Raw genomic sequence first — 15428 nt, forward strand, 5'->3', positions numbered from 1 at the left:
AAAGAGTTACGCGGGAGAGAAGGGAAATGGGTCTCGTGCAGTTACAAAAACAAGAAATTCTCTAATTATATATTCGCCTTAGGAAATATAGGATAATATATATATATATATATATATATATATTTCACTCTGACCCGTCAAACAATTCTTCTTGACCGGCACATATTATTGAATTGATCATAATGTCCACGCCGGTAATTAGTCTCACAAATCCAAATTTAAGCATATTTCAATTAGGTCCTAAAAATGTATGTTCTTCCATAATGCACTTGATAACTAATATGAACGTGATGTCATAAAAGTCAAGGCTTTCTTTTGAGACGTCATATAATTATTCGGAATGATATATTCAACTATATCAATTATTTGATAATAAATATTCGCAATAAAAGACAAATGATCATCATGGCTGTTCAAAGAGAAAAAAAATGTATCATATAATATGTGTACACAACACATCACACACGCACAATATTAAATGTAACAACAATTAGATTTTTGTCATCTCTTGTTCATACATATACGCATGGAATAATTGACCATTTTTCATTTCTTAAACTCATCAAGCGATCGATAATGTATATTTCTTTGAATGATACTTGGTATAATTTAGATATGTATATATGCTTATAAAAAAATATAAGTTGAATCCAGCACTTCAACGTTTCCACAAGACCCTTATCATGCCAGCTCCAGGGCCATGTTAGCTAGTTTCATGCAGCTCTAATAAGGCACATACCCCAAATGAGAGAGAGAGAGAGAGAGAGAGAGAGAGAGAGAGAGAGAGAGAGGAGTGATTAAACATAGTAAGAGATTAAAAAACCCACCAGAGAATGAAACGAAAACAAAAAAATATTGTGTACGAAGACCTTTATAATGTAAAGATATTTATACTAGTATAGGTATATATACATATGTAAGACATACATATTTATGCATGTCTATGTATCATAAGATATCGATTTGTGAGATCAAGGTATTAATATTATCAATCGCTCAAAATTCATATTTAAAGTTAGGTGGGGACATTATTTGTATAAAATAAAACCTAATCGTACAAAAGAATCTAGGTGCAATGGTTTCTCTGCTGTGTTGGCAAAAGAACCGCCGCGAACATAGGCACCATATGAGATCGAGAGAGCTATGATTAGTGTAATAACATTACAATTTATTAATATGTTTGTAGAATCACATGTCCATGTTTGTGTATATTCTATGGTTTCATTTTTGCATTCTAATTACGTGGGATTTCGTTCTATTTGATGTAAATTAATAATTGTTCTTAGTTACACTTGGTCATGTAATAATTCAGAATCTCTAAAAATTCCCTCCTTAATGGCCACTGTCATAGTCTTACTTTATCAATTTATTATATATTAACATCCACTAGCCACTTTCTTGAAAATCTAATTTATCTTGCAATAATTTCACTTATATTGGTGCGGAATAGTAAAAATTCCTGTAGCATAGTGATCATGGACAAAAGATGAAATTACTTCGCTTTTGTTAGTCCACAATCAGAGTTCAAAGTATGGTGCAAGTGTAATAACCAAAAAATGAAAAAAAAAAAAAAAAAAAAGGGTCAAATTGAAAGTCAAAATAGATAACATAAATTACTTCTAGAAAGACTAATGGCGAAAGCATTTTGGATCCCGTTGTCTTTCCCTGCGCTTGTCCACAACGGTTAGCAGTTCGCAAAACTCGAGACACCATTTTACGTTCTGTCGTTTGCTCAGCAACTACGCTCCAAGTCACCTTTGAAACGACACTACATTACAGGGGTCAAGTTGCAAAAAATAGTATTCAAATTATCTTCACTTGAAGAGAAATGCGAAAGACGATAAGTGGATATCGCTCTAATCGTCTTTCTACAACTGATCCATGCAACTCTCACGTTAATCCTGCCTAAATCTGCCATGCAGACGCCTAACAAGTTAGACGGCCAAGATGGCGCAGAGCCACAAATCGCAGAACCTCTGATAGATATCGCATAGCAGATCAAATCACACTCAAAACCAACACTCGCGCACTGTGAAACTCGTTTAGACAACAATTGCGAGGCAAGAAGGGGGAAAAAAAACAAAAAACAAAAGAAAAAAAAAAAGAAAAAGAAAAAAGAGCTAATATGATTACTGTCATTAAACAAACCAATTCCGAGATGAAACTGCCTTTCACCGACAAGTGTTTTCCCAAACCTTGATCGACTACTCTACAAGTTTAATGTGAGGTCAGTAAATCGAAGAGCGTACTCCTGTATTATTATGTACAAGCCAAATGCCCCCAACTTACTTTAGCCAAAAACATCATAATTATTGTCATGGCTCTTCCAACCACTCAAATATAACTCTTTCCCCTCGATGTTTCCTATCATGTAAAAGCAAATTTCACTAAAATGTAACCAACACCACCAAAATAAGAAGTTCTCAAGTTCTAATAACAGGACCCTTGTACAGCCCTCTCCGAATCACAAAGTTGTCAGGAGGTTGATGTTCTTCTAACCAAGTCACTCCGGGGATTGTCTCTCCATCCAACTCAAGGTCACCTTCATCCCACCAAAGAATACATTTCGATAAATTATCATCGGAGAAAGATTTACAAGTTAAAGCATCCTTATTATAAGTGTAAGACTTAGAAGCTGCGATAATCAGTTATGTAAATGAAGCTTTTGTTACCAGGTAAATCTCTTCTTGGGGAATTCCGGAAATAGGTGCAATGCCTTCCATTTTCTGCAGAGTAAGGCGGAGATAGGATGTCAAAGATAGCACACGGAGTTAGAGCTCTGAAACAATGGATGTTGCCTCCGCTCGTTGGATAAAGTACTGTTGCCGGACAGGGAGCTGTCATCTCGGTATCTCTAACAAGCTTTGCTGGTCTTGCTGCCAATCAAGTACAACTTGAAGTTCAAATTCAGTTAAGGGTTAAGTAATTCGCCAACATTTTTTATTTTATATTATTTTTTTATGGTGAAAATGATTAAACATCATCGTGTCAACTTTATAGTTTTTTTTAATAAAAAATTAATATTTTAGAAATTCTTGTTTTGAAATAAATTCACTGAACATGGGTTTTCGCTATGCTCATTACTTACATGCAATACATCTCCTCTTATTTTCTGCCTTTGTTAATGTTCATAAATTCTGTTTATAGACCCTCAATAAAAACTAGCTTCTTCTATTCTGGTGTTTTTGCAGCCCCATGTTCAAGTTTACCAACAACCTTTTATCCCCCAAACAGGCCTTTTAGAGTATACTCGACAATTCTGAGATCAGCAGATGCAATGCAATTTTCAGTAAGAAAAATCTTTTATAGTTTGACATATTTCAAATGACAAGTTCTCAATCCTAAAGGACGTCACATACAGAGGGATATTTTTTCTAACCTATAGACATCCAAAAGAGGTCCTAAAAAATTGGAATGCTAAACCCTTAATTTATTCCAATTAATGTCTCAGTAATAAGTGTTCAACAATTATTAATAAAAAAAGGGCTTATTACACTAACAACCCCTGTCGCCTACTTTCTGTTGCTGGACATTGTTAATCAAGAGCAATCTTTCGTTGTTTAAATAAATTTGTTTTGTTTGGGTGCCTAGGATTTGTAATGAAGCAGATGTTTTCGTATGGGCCATTTCCATGATTTCGGACCTTGGTCTTTAATGAATAGTTTCGAATTAAATTTTTTTTCTTCTTTGAAATGAATAGCTTTGGTTGGTTTGGTGTTGATAATCAACAATGCTTTGAGAAAGCTGTGGAGAAAAGAAACTGTAGAGAAAAGTTCTGAAAGAAGAAATAAGTTGAAGAAAATATTGGAAATGGAAATTGTGGAATTTTGCAGTACTGGAAAAAAACAATTAAAAAAAGAGAGAGAGAGGGAGAGAGATACAATTGCTGAAAAAAAGAAAAAAAAAATGGTTTGAGGGCATTTTTATGTTAAGGCTAAAAAAGTCATTTGCAGCAACAAATACATTTATAAACTCTTTTTTATGCACGAAGGGACATTTTTGGTATTTTATAAAAAATTAACGGTCAAATTGTAGTCAATTTTTACGGTCTTTGTAATCTTTTCAAAAAGTCAAAAGGTGTTAACATGATTAGTTTTGATTAAGGGGTGTGTTATTTTGACAAAACACGAGGGTGTCAATGTAATAAGCCCTAAATAAATGAAGAACCTTAACCCTTAATTTATTGATAGGCCAAACTTTAACCCCTCCGTTTCCATTAGTAAAAAAAAAATCAAGGAAAGCACTCTGCATGAATCAGAAGAGTAAAAAAACCAAGCAATGAGACAAAGATTTAGAAGACACACCTTCCAAAGGATTGTCTGGTCTCCGTAAATCAAGCCAGTCATACGAATTAACATATAATGATCCATAAATAAGCTTGCTCAACACGGTCATTCCAGGATGATTATGGAGAGGTATAATTGAGGAAGGCGGCATGCAGAATATTCCTATCTGCAAAATTCCCCTCCAAAAAAAAGGTTCAATTTTAAATGAAATAATTGTTTTTAACTCTGTGTAGAGCATATGAATTGAAAATCATAGAACCCAGATATTCTTTCCCCTTTTTTACTTGAAAAGAGACCCCAATTTAAATTTGGAACAAAAGATTCATTGCTCAAGGCCCTGTGCTTACGGAGAAACTGTCATCCTCGTGTAAATGCAAGTATTTGATTGGCGGCAATAATGGGTGGTGTCCATTACGTTCCGGCACATTACCTGGCCAATTACGTACCAATTGTGCCTCCTGTTCGAGACCTACATCAGAAGGCTTGATTTTTTCTGAAATGAAAGTACAGATATGGTTAAACAGTGCAAAACTAGTAATGTATTTGGGTGGTCATGACATCACGAGAAGCCAGAATGCCATGTGGCATATGATAGACATTAGATACCATGAATCACAAATACTTGTAAAATAGAATTCCAGATGGATATAAGTCATAAAGTGAAAGGGAAATATTAGAGCGTAAAATATTTCACATATGAATTCTAGCAACCTTAGGCGGAAAAGAGGTTTAACATGTGCAGATCATATTAGTTAACAATCACAACGTCTTTAGAAGAGCTTAACACACAGCAGATCAATTTCAGCCTAAATCATAAACCATCAGTTATGAGCTGCATCTGGTTCAAAATGTGGATACTAAGCTAGTCTTGTAATGTTCTTATCACAAATATGTCAAAAGCCCTGAATACAAGCAGTTTAAATATGCTTTACTATCATCCCAAATTCGACAATTCCATATGTGCCCGATAAAACCTTCACGGTAACAACCCACTCATTTCAGATAAAGTAGATCTTACCAACCAGAGCCCTTTCAGAACAACAGTATGGCTACTAAGGAATAACTCTTTTAACATGGACAATTGACACATAAGTCACATAAACCATAGCCTATATAAAAAATAAGTTGACAATTCAATTAAACGGAGTAATAATAGAAAAGTCTTGACGGAATTGGGATGAATAAGACCACGAAGATCATATAAAAATGAAATCCATAACTAGAGAAGTTCAAAGATGGGATGTTTTTCACTCAGCTATCATGTCCAAAACTATTAGTGCTTCAAGCTAAAGATAAAAAATGGCATCAGGGATGTTGGATAGAAACTACATGCAGGCATATGAGTAGAATGAACGCGGGATCTTCGGAAAATTGAAAAAGGAAAGATTAAAGAAGAGAGAAATAAATAACATACAAATTAGTGATTAAAAAGAAATGGCTAAAACAGAAGAAAAAACAGAGAAAACAAACATTATAACAAAGATTCAGCCCCTCAAAGTGCTACCCAAAAGAATAATAATATAAAAAATGTAACTACTGCAGAAGATCTGTTGCATGGATAAATTACAAGGGTGCTTTTATCCAAGGGTGCTCTACTACTATAAATTCATACTGGAAGCGGAGTCTCCAATGCTGTTACAAATTAATATGTGCTTTATATATATCCAAGTAAAACTAACAGACTAAACATTCTAGGTAGTTGGAAACTCAATATGGAATAGAAATTGGAATCAGAACCAATGTAGACTAGGACCTTTCTAAATATGGATCTGGAATGTAGTGTAAGTAAGAGGCTCTGAGATTATTCTAATGTCGAAATAATTTTTCCCTAGGGAAAGAAGGTAGCAGCCATGAGTATACCATTGTAAATTATCCTTTCTTGAGGAAGTCCTCTACAAAGACCAGGACTCTTTCTAATTTTCACGAGTATTTAACTTAACAACTTGATGATGTTCACATTAAGCACTCTATGAAAAAGCAGCTTTAAAAAGGACAGGACTTTCCTAATACTCTATACGTGACAATAACGTCCATTAACTAACATTTGAGAGATCATATTGATGAAAATACTCCAAAAGGCTTAGAATAATGCTCCTAACAATATTGGCAACACATATGCACCTCTTGCTGGTAAACTGAGGCAGCAGATCAGATTTTTGGTAAGTCAAGAGAAAACTTTTTGACGTGCATACAACAGCATGGATGGAGCCAAGTGGGTTTGGTGGGGGCTCAAACTCAACTCAACAGGAGAAGACAATTAAGCGTTTATACGACGGTTTTGGACCACACAATAAGAGATTTCAAGAACCTACTCTTAGCTTGTAGCTTCTGATTCCATGGTATTTAAGATGTAGTAATTATATATCCAAAGACTCAAGTATTTAAGTTTTCATTGCTGATTTGTATCAACCAGTTTCGCCTACATTACTGAATTGAACTAATTACATAGCAAGTTAACCACACTCAAGCAAGCATTAAACTAAAAAATCATGGAAAGATTTCCATGAGAATTAAATAACCAAACTACAATACAGAGCCATAGTATAGCAAGCATTAAGCTGAAAAATCATGGAAAGATTCAGAAGTCAGTGAAAAGGGTCCATTTCTTTCTCCATACCTAACATGGCACGAACTTTCTCAAGGGCTTCATCCGAGACAGGCCCATCTGGCGAAAACGCGGCTTTGCAAGTATTATAGAGCCTCTGGATATAATATGGCATGATGCAAAGACGATACCAACTTAACTGAAATGGACAACAGCCCTGATATCAGCAAGCTGATAGCGCCTTCGCAAACCGAAAACGAATAAAAAAAGCTTATTCGACTGCGCAGGCGACCCAACAAACCTCTTGGGTCAAGCTTATTTTTTCCTCTTATATTGCATACCCAACTTCTTGTTTTGCAAAAGCAATCCAACGGCAACAGATCTGCATCGAAATATTTGGAGTCCCTTCCTCCTAGTCCTAGCCTAATCTACCTGCTCAACAAATATAGCCAAGTATATTAATTCCACGTAAAGAATCAAAATTTTTATCATTTTGTTCATCTCTATATATAGTAACAAACGAAGGAATCGAACAAAACATGAAAAGTTCGTGCACTTTTGGCGGATTGTTTCACTACAACATTTGTCGGACTGAATGTCTCCAAAACATCTTATTGATTTTGTTAATCAATTTTCATAACAACCCATCACGGGATAAAGAAAAATTCGACGCACACTTAGAACAGTAAGACCCATTTCCGATTTCAAATTGGAGATTCAAAACAGAAAAAAGAGTATAAAATCGTCAACTAAATTAGGAAATACAGAAAAAAAAAATATTAGGAAAAGAAGTAATAAATCGGAAAAGAATTAGCGAATTTACGAAAGCTAAAAGAAAAGGCCGAATTGGATCAAAACCTGGGATAGCCATGGACGAAACCGAAAGAGAGAGAGTAATGAAATTGAAGAAGAAATAAGAGGAATTAGAGATCGAAAGCGACGAAGAAGAATAAGAATAGAAGAAAGCGAAAGAAAAGAAAGACCTTTCACCACGTCATTACCTTTTTCCGGCTTTTTTTTTTTCGGTTTTGGGGTTCTCTTTTGCTCCGAGCTCCTCTTCTTGGGAGCAAGGCCTGCATATACCTCACAGTGTAGTCATAACAAGTCAGTCTTTTTTTTTTTTTCACAAAAGAAAAATGCAAGGCAATTTTTTTCTTTTTTTCTCTCTCTAATTTCGAGCAAATAAAATAGTATTTACATATTCTTTTTTTTTTTTTCCCAATCATATAAGAAACATAAACTCAATTCGAGTTCGGCTTACTCAAATGCAATCTGTCAACCGACCACCCCCATAATTATGTAGAAGAATTTTTTGCTGAGATATCTCTACTGTGTATTTTAAATGTCAAATCACAACAAATTTTTAACATAATAAGAAAATTATATGAATTATTATTTAATTTACTCTATTGAACAAATTTAAAATAAATATTTCATGAGAAAAAAAAATTGTTTCTAAGGAAATAAAATAAAAAAAATGTTGTTTCAAAGTTTGAAGTCGTTTATCCAAGCAAAACCTTTTTTTATGTCGTTTGTGCTAAAAAAGACGTCATGTATTATCGTCAAAGGTGGGGAAGTGTCGTGTCATTTTAAAATTAATTAGGAGATGTTTAGTTTATAGATTAGAATCGTGTGATTAGAATAATTTTTTATTTACGTGTATTTTTTATAAGAGAAAACACTGTAACGAACCATAAATCATGATTTAAATTATGGTTTGAATTCTCAAACCAAACATCTCCTTAATGTCTTTTAACTCGAGAAAGGACTCATAATTTTGTCATTGTAAGTTAATTTACCTTCGACTTCGAGTAGGATGAAATTGATTATCAAAAAGCGTAAGGAAGAAATTCCAAATGTGGAAAAACAAGATTTTTAGGTGGAGGTAGGAAGATTCTATTCAAGGTTGTTGCAGGCATAAAAATCTACTGCCAATAAAAAATTATCATTAGTTAACAAGAAAAATCACAGAACGTAAAAATGGAGGTATTGATCACCACTAACCTAACACGGCGTATATATAGTATGACAAAAAGAAAACACTAAAAATAAAAAAGCACATCTAAAGTTACAGTGATTCATCCTTAAATGTGAGAGTCACATTCATTGTGGTATGATGATTTCACTATATTAAACGAAAACCACGACGATGATTGAGAGTAAATAATATTAACTCGGAGAATGATAACAATTAAAGAAAATGTTTGTATTTTTAGTTTTACTCTTAATCTGAATCTTTAAAGGGGAAAATATATACCGAGAAGTTATCATTTTTGAGCGCTGAAAAGTATTCTTAAAATAAGAAGCAAAAAAGACAAAATATGAGTGTGTAAATCTATAGAAAGCATAAATGTTCATATCCCTCAAAAGTGATGCATCAACCATAATTATATGGCTAAGCTCACTATTGAGTTAGGTATGTACACTTTCCTAAATGCGCAGGAGCTAGCCTCCACTTTTGTAATTAGCAAAGTGTATTATAAGGGGGAGATGTTCTTAAATAGGGCATCAAATGGAATCAATGAATGCTGGGAATGAGCTGAACATTAGAGTCTTTAAAAATCCTCAGATTCTAAGACCCAATATTTTTCAACCATTCCATAACTCTAGGGAAGGAGACAGTACGTTACTAATGGCAGACTCAATTGGAGGGGCATTATGAAGAAAGGATAAGGTGGAGGCAACACTATTGGAAGTTGATAAAGATGAGCTTCTTAGCATACCGTTGGCAACCAAAAGTAGTGAAGATCACTTGATGTGGCACTTTGATAGGAGGTGTATACACACTGATAAGTCAGGCTGTAAATTGGAGATACGTAGGAGATACTAGGAGAGAAAGGGTTAGCTAGAGGAATGGATATAATGGCCCACACTCTGGGGTTGCTGTACTTTTAAAATAATTGCTGTGTTTTTAATAGAAGTATTACTTTTACTTAAAGCAAAAATAAAAAAAAGTAAAATTTAAAAGTTATACATTCTAACTTCTTAAAATAACTTGCATATTTACCAAACACTGTAGTTGTATTATTTATTGTGCAAAGTGTTGCTGAGAATTTCAAAAGTAATCCCAAACACACTTAATATGGTTGGAAGAAACTATGGAGGGAACAATTCCTAGCAAGATTCATGTTTGGAAGGCCTTTCATGAGGCTTTGTCCTCCTCCAAAATATATTTTGTCCACAACAGAATCAAAGTCCTTGTTAACAGTGTCAAGAGGAGGTGGAGGACACAAGTTATATAACATGGGATATTGTGGTTGTGCAAAACAAGGATCCGTTCGTTTCGCTGATTCGAGTTTAGAATTTAAGTTTTTTTATAGTAAAAAGCTCTCACAAACAATCACATCTAATTTATTTTTGCTACAGTAAAAAGCTCTCACATAAAGTCACATCTCAACTCGAATTCTAAACTCGAATCAGCGAAGTGAACGGGCCTCAAGTGTGGTAAAAGAGTGTGCTTTCGGAGTATAATGAATTCCTCTCTCTCATAGTCTTTGATCGTCTTGTGCCGCTGGTCTCCTCCGTGGTCGCCTTATACATTCAGCCTCCAACTTTCCCTCCTCCTCCACATTTTGTGGATTTAGGTTCCAATTCGTATTCTTATTTTTGAGGCATGTCAGCACTTGTTGCATATATTGTTCTAGACCGTCAAGCGTTCATGATCATACTAATTGATGTTGTAAGAGTATAGCAAGTCTCTAATACTAATTAATTCAACGAAAACGTAAATAAAGGGGATGGATTAATTAACCCGTTGCTTTACACAAAATGTCAAGAAAAACACATCAAAATCCGTTGATTCACGTAAAATACCAGAAATTGGCATCAAAATTCATTAATTCACAAAAGAGTACCGAAAATTGAAAATAAAAAAGTAAAATAATCAAAATTTCATTCGATGTAACTATAAGCATAAACAAGAAACTAACATATTTCCTGTGAAAATTATAATAAAAAATGTGAAAATTTCCAAAAAATCTTGGACATGAAACGAAATTGAAATTATTAGACTTAAGGACTAAAGAAACACAATCAGAATTGGAATCTAAAATTCCTATGCCAACTTATTACAAAAATGAATATTACTAAAAGAAAGAAAAAAAAACCTTTTGAATGTCTAAACGATGACATTTGACCCAAAAAAAAAAAAAATCAAACATCTTGGAGAAGAAATGAGTCTTGTACGCTGTCTCGTTTCCTCAATGAAAGCAAGAACATATATTTTTAGTCCAAATTCAACATTCCAATAAGCCTTTTAAAAACCGAAAGTTTGTCTTATTTGACCTTAGAGTGATCCTAACACGACATATAAAGAAGCTAAATCTTTCTGCAAAACATTCTTTGAAGCATTTCCTAAATAAACAAAGATCTTATCAACTATCAAAACCAATAATCTTATAAAAGTTAGGGGTGCACGTCAGTTTTTAAGGAATGAAACTCGAACACTGAGTCAATCAGGAGTGAATCGGGATGGTTTCCGCCAGTGCGAAGGGAGAATGAAACTTATATGCTGTTATATAAAATAATTGAGGGAAGATATTCTCATTTCTTACAAGATTTTTTTTTTTCAAGTTTGTCTGTTTGTTTATGAACCTGCTCACTTGATAGTTGATCATGATTCCTAACTTCTCATTATTTATATGAGATTTTCTCCCGTACGTTAATATACCGGTAAGTTAAATTTTTTATCTGTTAAATATACATAAAAATTAAAAAATACACAAATTCAATGATTAAAAAACTTAATTTACCGATATGCCTAGCGTACTAAAAAATCTGCCTATTTATATTACTCCACTAAAAACTAAACAATTTTCATTAATTAAAAAAATGAAAATGCTACAATTTATAAATCTCCAAGCGCGATCTTGGGCTGTCAACTGATTGGGCCAAGTCGATTAACGCAGCGAGATCCGCAAAAGTTGATGATTTTAAAACCCAGAAAAAAGAAATAAAAAAGAAAAACAAATCTAAAGGGTTATATAAGAAATATCTAATCCAGGCGTGCAGACCAAGCCAACAGCAGACGAGAAAATCCCAAATCCCACCTCCATAAAACAAAAGCCCTAGCTAGCATCAAGTTTCAACGACACAGAGAGAAAAAATGGCAGGAATTGGTCACATCACCCAGGATTGGGAACCCGTGGTTGTCAGGAAGAAGGCACCCAACGCCGCCGCCAAGAAGGACGAGAAAGCCGTCAACGCCGCTCGCCGCGCCGGCGCTGAGATTGAAACCCTCAAGAAATGTTTGTTCTCCTTTATCTCTTCACTCCTTGAGTTTTCTTTCATTTTGTTCCCTTATTTATTTTTTTTGTTCATCAAACAGATTGGACTTTGAATCCTAGGAAAAAAAAAGTTGATTCATGATTTTATTCTGATCTTTTGAATTTTTTATTTTGGGTATTCATTTTATTGCCATCGTCATTGTTATTGACGTTATCATGAGTTTTACCATTCTGAATCGACTTAACGATGACCCATTTCGAATTTAGTATCCTGTGCTTAGGTTTTGATCTTATATTGGCACAGAGCCCTTTTCGTCGTTTTATTTTCCTTTGGTGTGATTGTAGTTATCAAGAACAAAATCATATCATTAAGGAGTTGAATTTCACTCTGTCTTATGCGTTATCTAATTTTTCTTCTCATTTTGTGAGGCCAAGAATTATGATTAATCGTATACTTTTTGAAGAGATATTGCGTGCGAGAGTATCTGCTCCTTAGTTTGTTATTTTTCAGGGAATTTTATATTGGTTTGCATTACTTTATTGATTATTTTTTTCCTTTATGTTTTTGCCCTGATATGCTACTTTTCGAGGATTTTCTGATTACTATTCTGATTTTCTTTTTATCTTTTGATTCAAACAGCCACTGCTGGGACAAACAAAGCTGCTTCTAGTAGTACATCCTTAAACACAAGGAAACTGGATGATGAAACAGAAAACCTTTCTCGTAAGTCCTCTTGGTTTTGCTTTACCATCCATATGTGGTAGTTTTCTATGTTATCCTCCATGAATCTTGATTATTGGTCTTCTCTATTTTGCATTTAAGTTGAGGGAACCTGTCATGAATGGTTTAAAGAATTGCTATTTGCGAAATTTACTTGAATTTTTCTTTATTTTTTAGCTTAGAATGATTTTACCCTTTTTTTTTTAAAGACAGGATTTTAAAATGTTGGGTGTGTTTGGAATTGGTTTTGATTGTTTTTGAAAACGTTTTTGCACGTTTTTTGAGGCACGAAAATGAAAACGGTCTGCAAACTGTGTTTGTTTAGCAAATGTTTTGGAAACAAAGACAAAAAACAGTGAGAATGGTTTTTGTGAAGGAATTAGAAAACAGTTGAAAGTTGTTTTCCCTTTTTTGTTTTCATTTTCTTGTACTTATCAACAATGTTATAATATATTAATTAATAATTATAATCAAACACTATTGAACTTTTTTATTATACTCAAAACAATCTCTTAAAAAACCAACCAAATGCAATTTCAGAATTGGTCCAAGAATGATTCTCAAAACAATCTCAATTTTACTTTTGTATTGAAAACAAAATCATTTTGAAAACGTTACCAAACAGCCCTGTTGTTTTTATCATGTTATTCTAGGTCTGGAAGCTCCAATTGAGTCAAATCCATTTGATAAGTTATATGTTGTCTGCGACTTGAGTATTGAGTTTGGAGTTCATGTGTCAATTTAACTATTCCTTTTCTGATTTTCCTTTATATTATCTTTTCTATCTTTATTTTCCTTTTATCCCCTTCTTTTTAAGATTTAGCTTGAACTAGGCCCTCTTTTTTTTTTTTTTTTTTTTTTTTTTTTTTTTTTTTTTTTTTTTTCTTCCTCCTTCTTTGATATGACATATTCATGGAGCGGTTTATAATGAGAAAGTATATGTTATTGCTGGCCCTGGCGGTTTTGGTCATTTTGAGGAGGCTTCTTTGCTCTTTGGTACTTCGTGTCTGTGTTGAGTGGCGGGTGGCCTTGTGATTTGCCTGCTCTGTTTGGTTTTTGTTTTTATTGTTTGAATGAATTCTTCTTTAGCAAAAGGAAAAAGCATGGGTTTGCAATTCTGAGGTGGAGATTTGTGGGATCATGAGCTTCTTGGTCTTACGGCCATTTTTTTTTCCATTTTTTATCATAAATATGTTGAGCTCTTCTTGATATGCTGGTGCTTCTTCCTTGTGTATTACTGCAATTAGCTTTCGTAGGTGATGTGGATTTTGGTTCAAGACATAGTATAAACTATTGATCTGAGAGAAAGAAGAGCGTATGAAAAATGAACTATGGAAACTGAAGTGTTGATTTGCTTGAAGTTTAAAGAAAGGGTGAAATATTTCAGTGCTTGCACAAGGAAATCACTCATGGTATATTTGACTAAGCATTTTTATGAGAGTATCCACCTTGATGTGCTCGTATGCTTTGGCGGTCAGCCTTCTAGTGGAGCTCAGCTGATGAATGTGGAGCTAATGAATGTGTCATTGGCCTGCCTTAACGAATACCCTTCTCAGATCTGTATAAGTTAGTGGTTTTTTAGCTATTGTATTGCCCAAATTAGAAACCTATGAGGAAGTGATGATCCTTTCAGCATGTTATGCATTTCCTTTTGTCCCTTCTTCCCTGTACCACCCTGCTCTCTAACTCTCAGTTGTTTCTTTTTGTACCTTGTATGCTCTTTTATACTCTTGGACATTTAAGGGATTTGCTTAGCTATATTTCCTGGGGTGCTTTATGTATAATTGTGTTTGTTATACGATTTGAAATCCAGATGACCGTGTACCAACGGAGCTCAAGAAAGCTATTATGCAAGCCAGAATGGATAAGAAACTCACCCAGTCTCAACTTGCTCAAGTACGACTTTATCTATTTCTTTTTACAGTGTCTAAATCTTTTCCATGCATATTAAATTATTAATTGGTCCATGCTTGCTTTGTTTTCTTTTATTCGGCAGATGATTAACGAGAAGCCCCAAGTGATCCAGGAGTACGAATCGGGAAAGGCTATTCCAAATCAACAGATTATTACGAAGCTGGAGAGAACTCTTGGAACGAAACTACGTGGAAAGAAATAAAGAATCCTTTGAAATTAACGAGGGAAGCTTTATGTTGTGGTTGGTCTTAATTTGAATTAAGTGTCACGCATGCATGTGTAGTGGCTAGTCTTCCGAAAGTCAAAACATGTGTTATGTGCAGAAACTTTTGTGTTTTGTAAGAATGGTCCTCTAATTTCTCGTGTGATGAGTCAAGCTTTCAATTTGGAAAACTAGTATTTACTTCTTCAGTCTTTCCTAATGCTTTCCTCTGTTCGTCACAAACAAGAGCACTATGTGTTTAAGTGTTTGCAATACAAAGTACTGAAGTAGATTGTAAATTCAATTGCAACGCGTATGCTTGTGTCTCACCGTGGCTGTCTTGGTGAGGCGTTGCCTCGAGTTTCCTTTGTTTGGTCTTACTATTTTATTTCGACAAAACAATTCTTAAGGCACCAGTGGTTCCAGTGTCTATCTCTTTTCTTCAAGGAAAATGGGTTGCCGTAGAAATTGTCCCCTCCAGTTGACCGTCATCTGACTCTAGTTTTTACTTCTCTAATGTGGTGGCAACTCATTG

General features: G+C 34.2%; 2 protein-coding genes across 3 annotated transcripts; one reads left to right on the forward strand and one right to left on the reverse strand.

Moving 5' to 3' along the window:
- Positions 1-2104: 2104 nt before the first annotated feature.
- LOC21393651 (plant cysteine oxidase 5) lies at positions 2105-7965 on the reverse strand. 2 transcript variants are annotated; one of them, XM_010106102.2, is made up of 6 exons: positions 7833-7965; positions 6904-7263; positions 4634-4779; positions 4305-4452; positions 2673-2876; positions 2105-2542 (listed from the first exon to the last, which is right to left on the reverse strand). In XM_010106102.2, exons 2-6 carry the CDS (start codon positions 7004-7006, stop codon positions 2424-2426), a joined length of 720 nt encoding a protein of 239 aa, XP_010104404.1. In that variant the 5' UTR covers positions 7007-7263; positions 7833-7965; the 3' UTR covers positions 2105-2423. The 2 variants fall into 2 exon arrangements, with proteins under 2 accessions (XP_010104404.1, XP_024026547.1); XM_024170779.1 differs by lacking the exon at positions 7833-7965 and adding an exon at positions 7690-7764.
- Positions 7966-11763: 3798 nt separating this feature from the next.
- Positions 11764-15345, forward strand: LOC21393652 (multiprotein-bridging factor 1b). The gene is made up of 4 exons (XM_024170783.1): positions 11764-12077; positions 12697-12780; positions 14591-14673; positions 14774-15345. The coding sequence occupies exons 1-4, from the start codon at positions 11936-11938 to the stop codon at positions 14891-14893; spliced, it is 429 nt and encodes a 142-aa protein (XP_024026551.1). The 5' UTR covers positions 11764-11935; the 3' UTR covers positions 14894-15345.
- Positions 15346-15428: the final 83 nt, after the last annotated feature.

The sequence above is a fragment of the Morus notabilis genome, unplaced genomic scaffold (assembly GCF_000414095.1).
Source record: "Morus notabilis unplaced genomic scaffold, ASM41409v2 Scaffold830, whole genome shotgun sequence".
Taxonomy (NCBI): domain Eukaryota; kingdom Viridiplantae; phylum Streptophyta; class Magnoliopsida; order Rosales; family Moraceae; genus Morus; species Morus notabilis.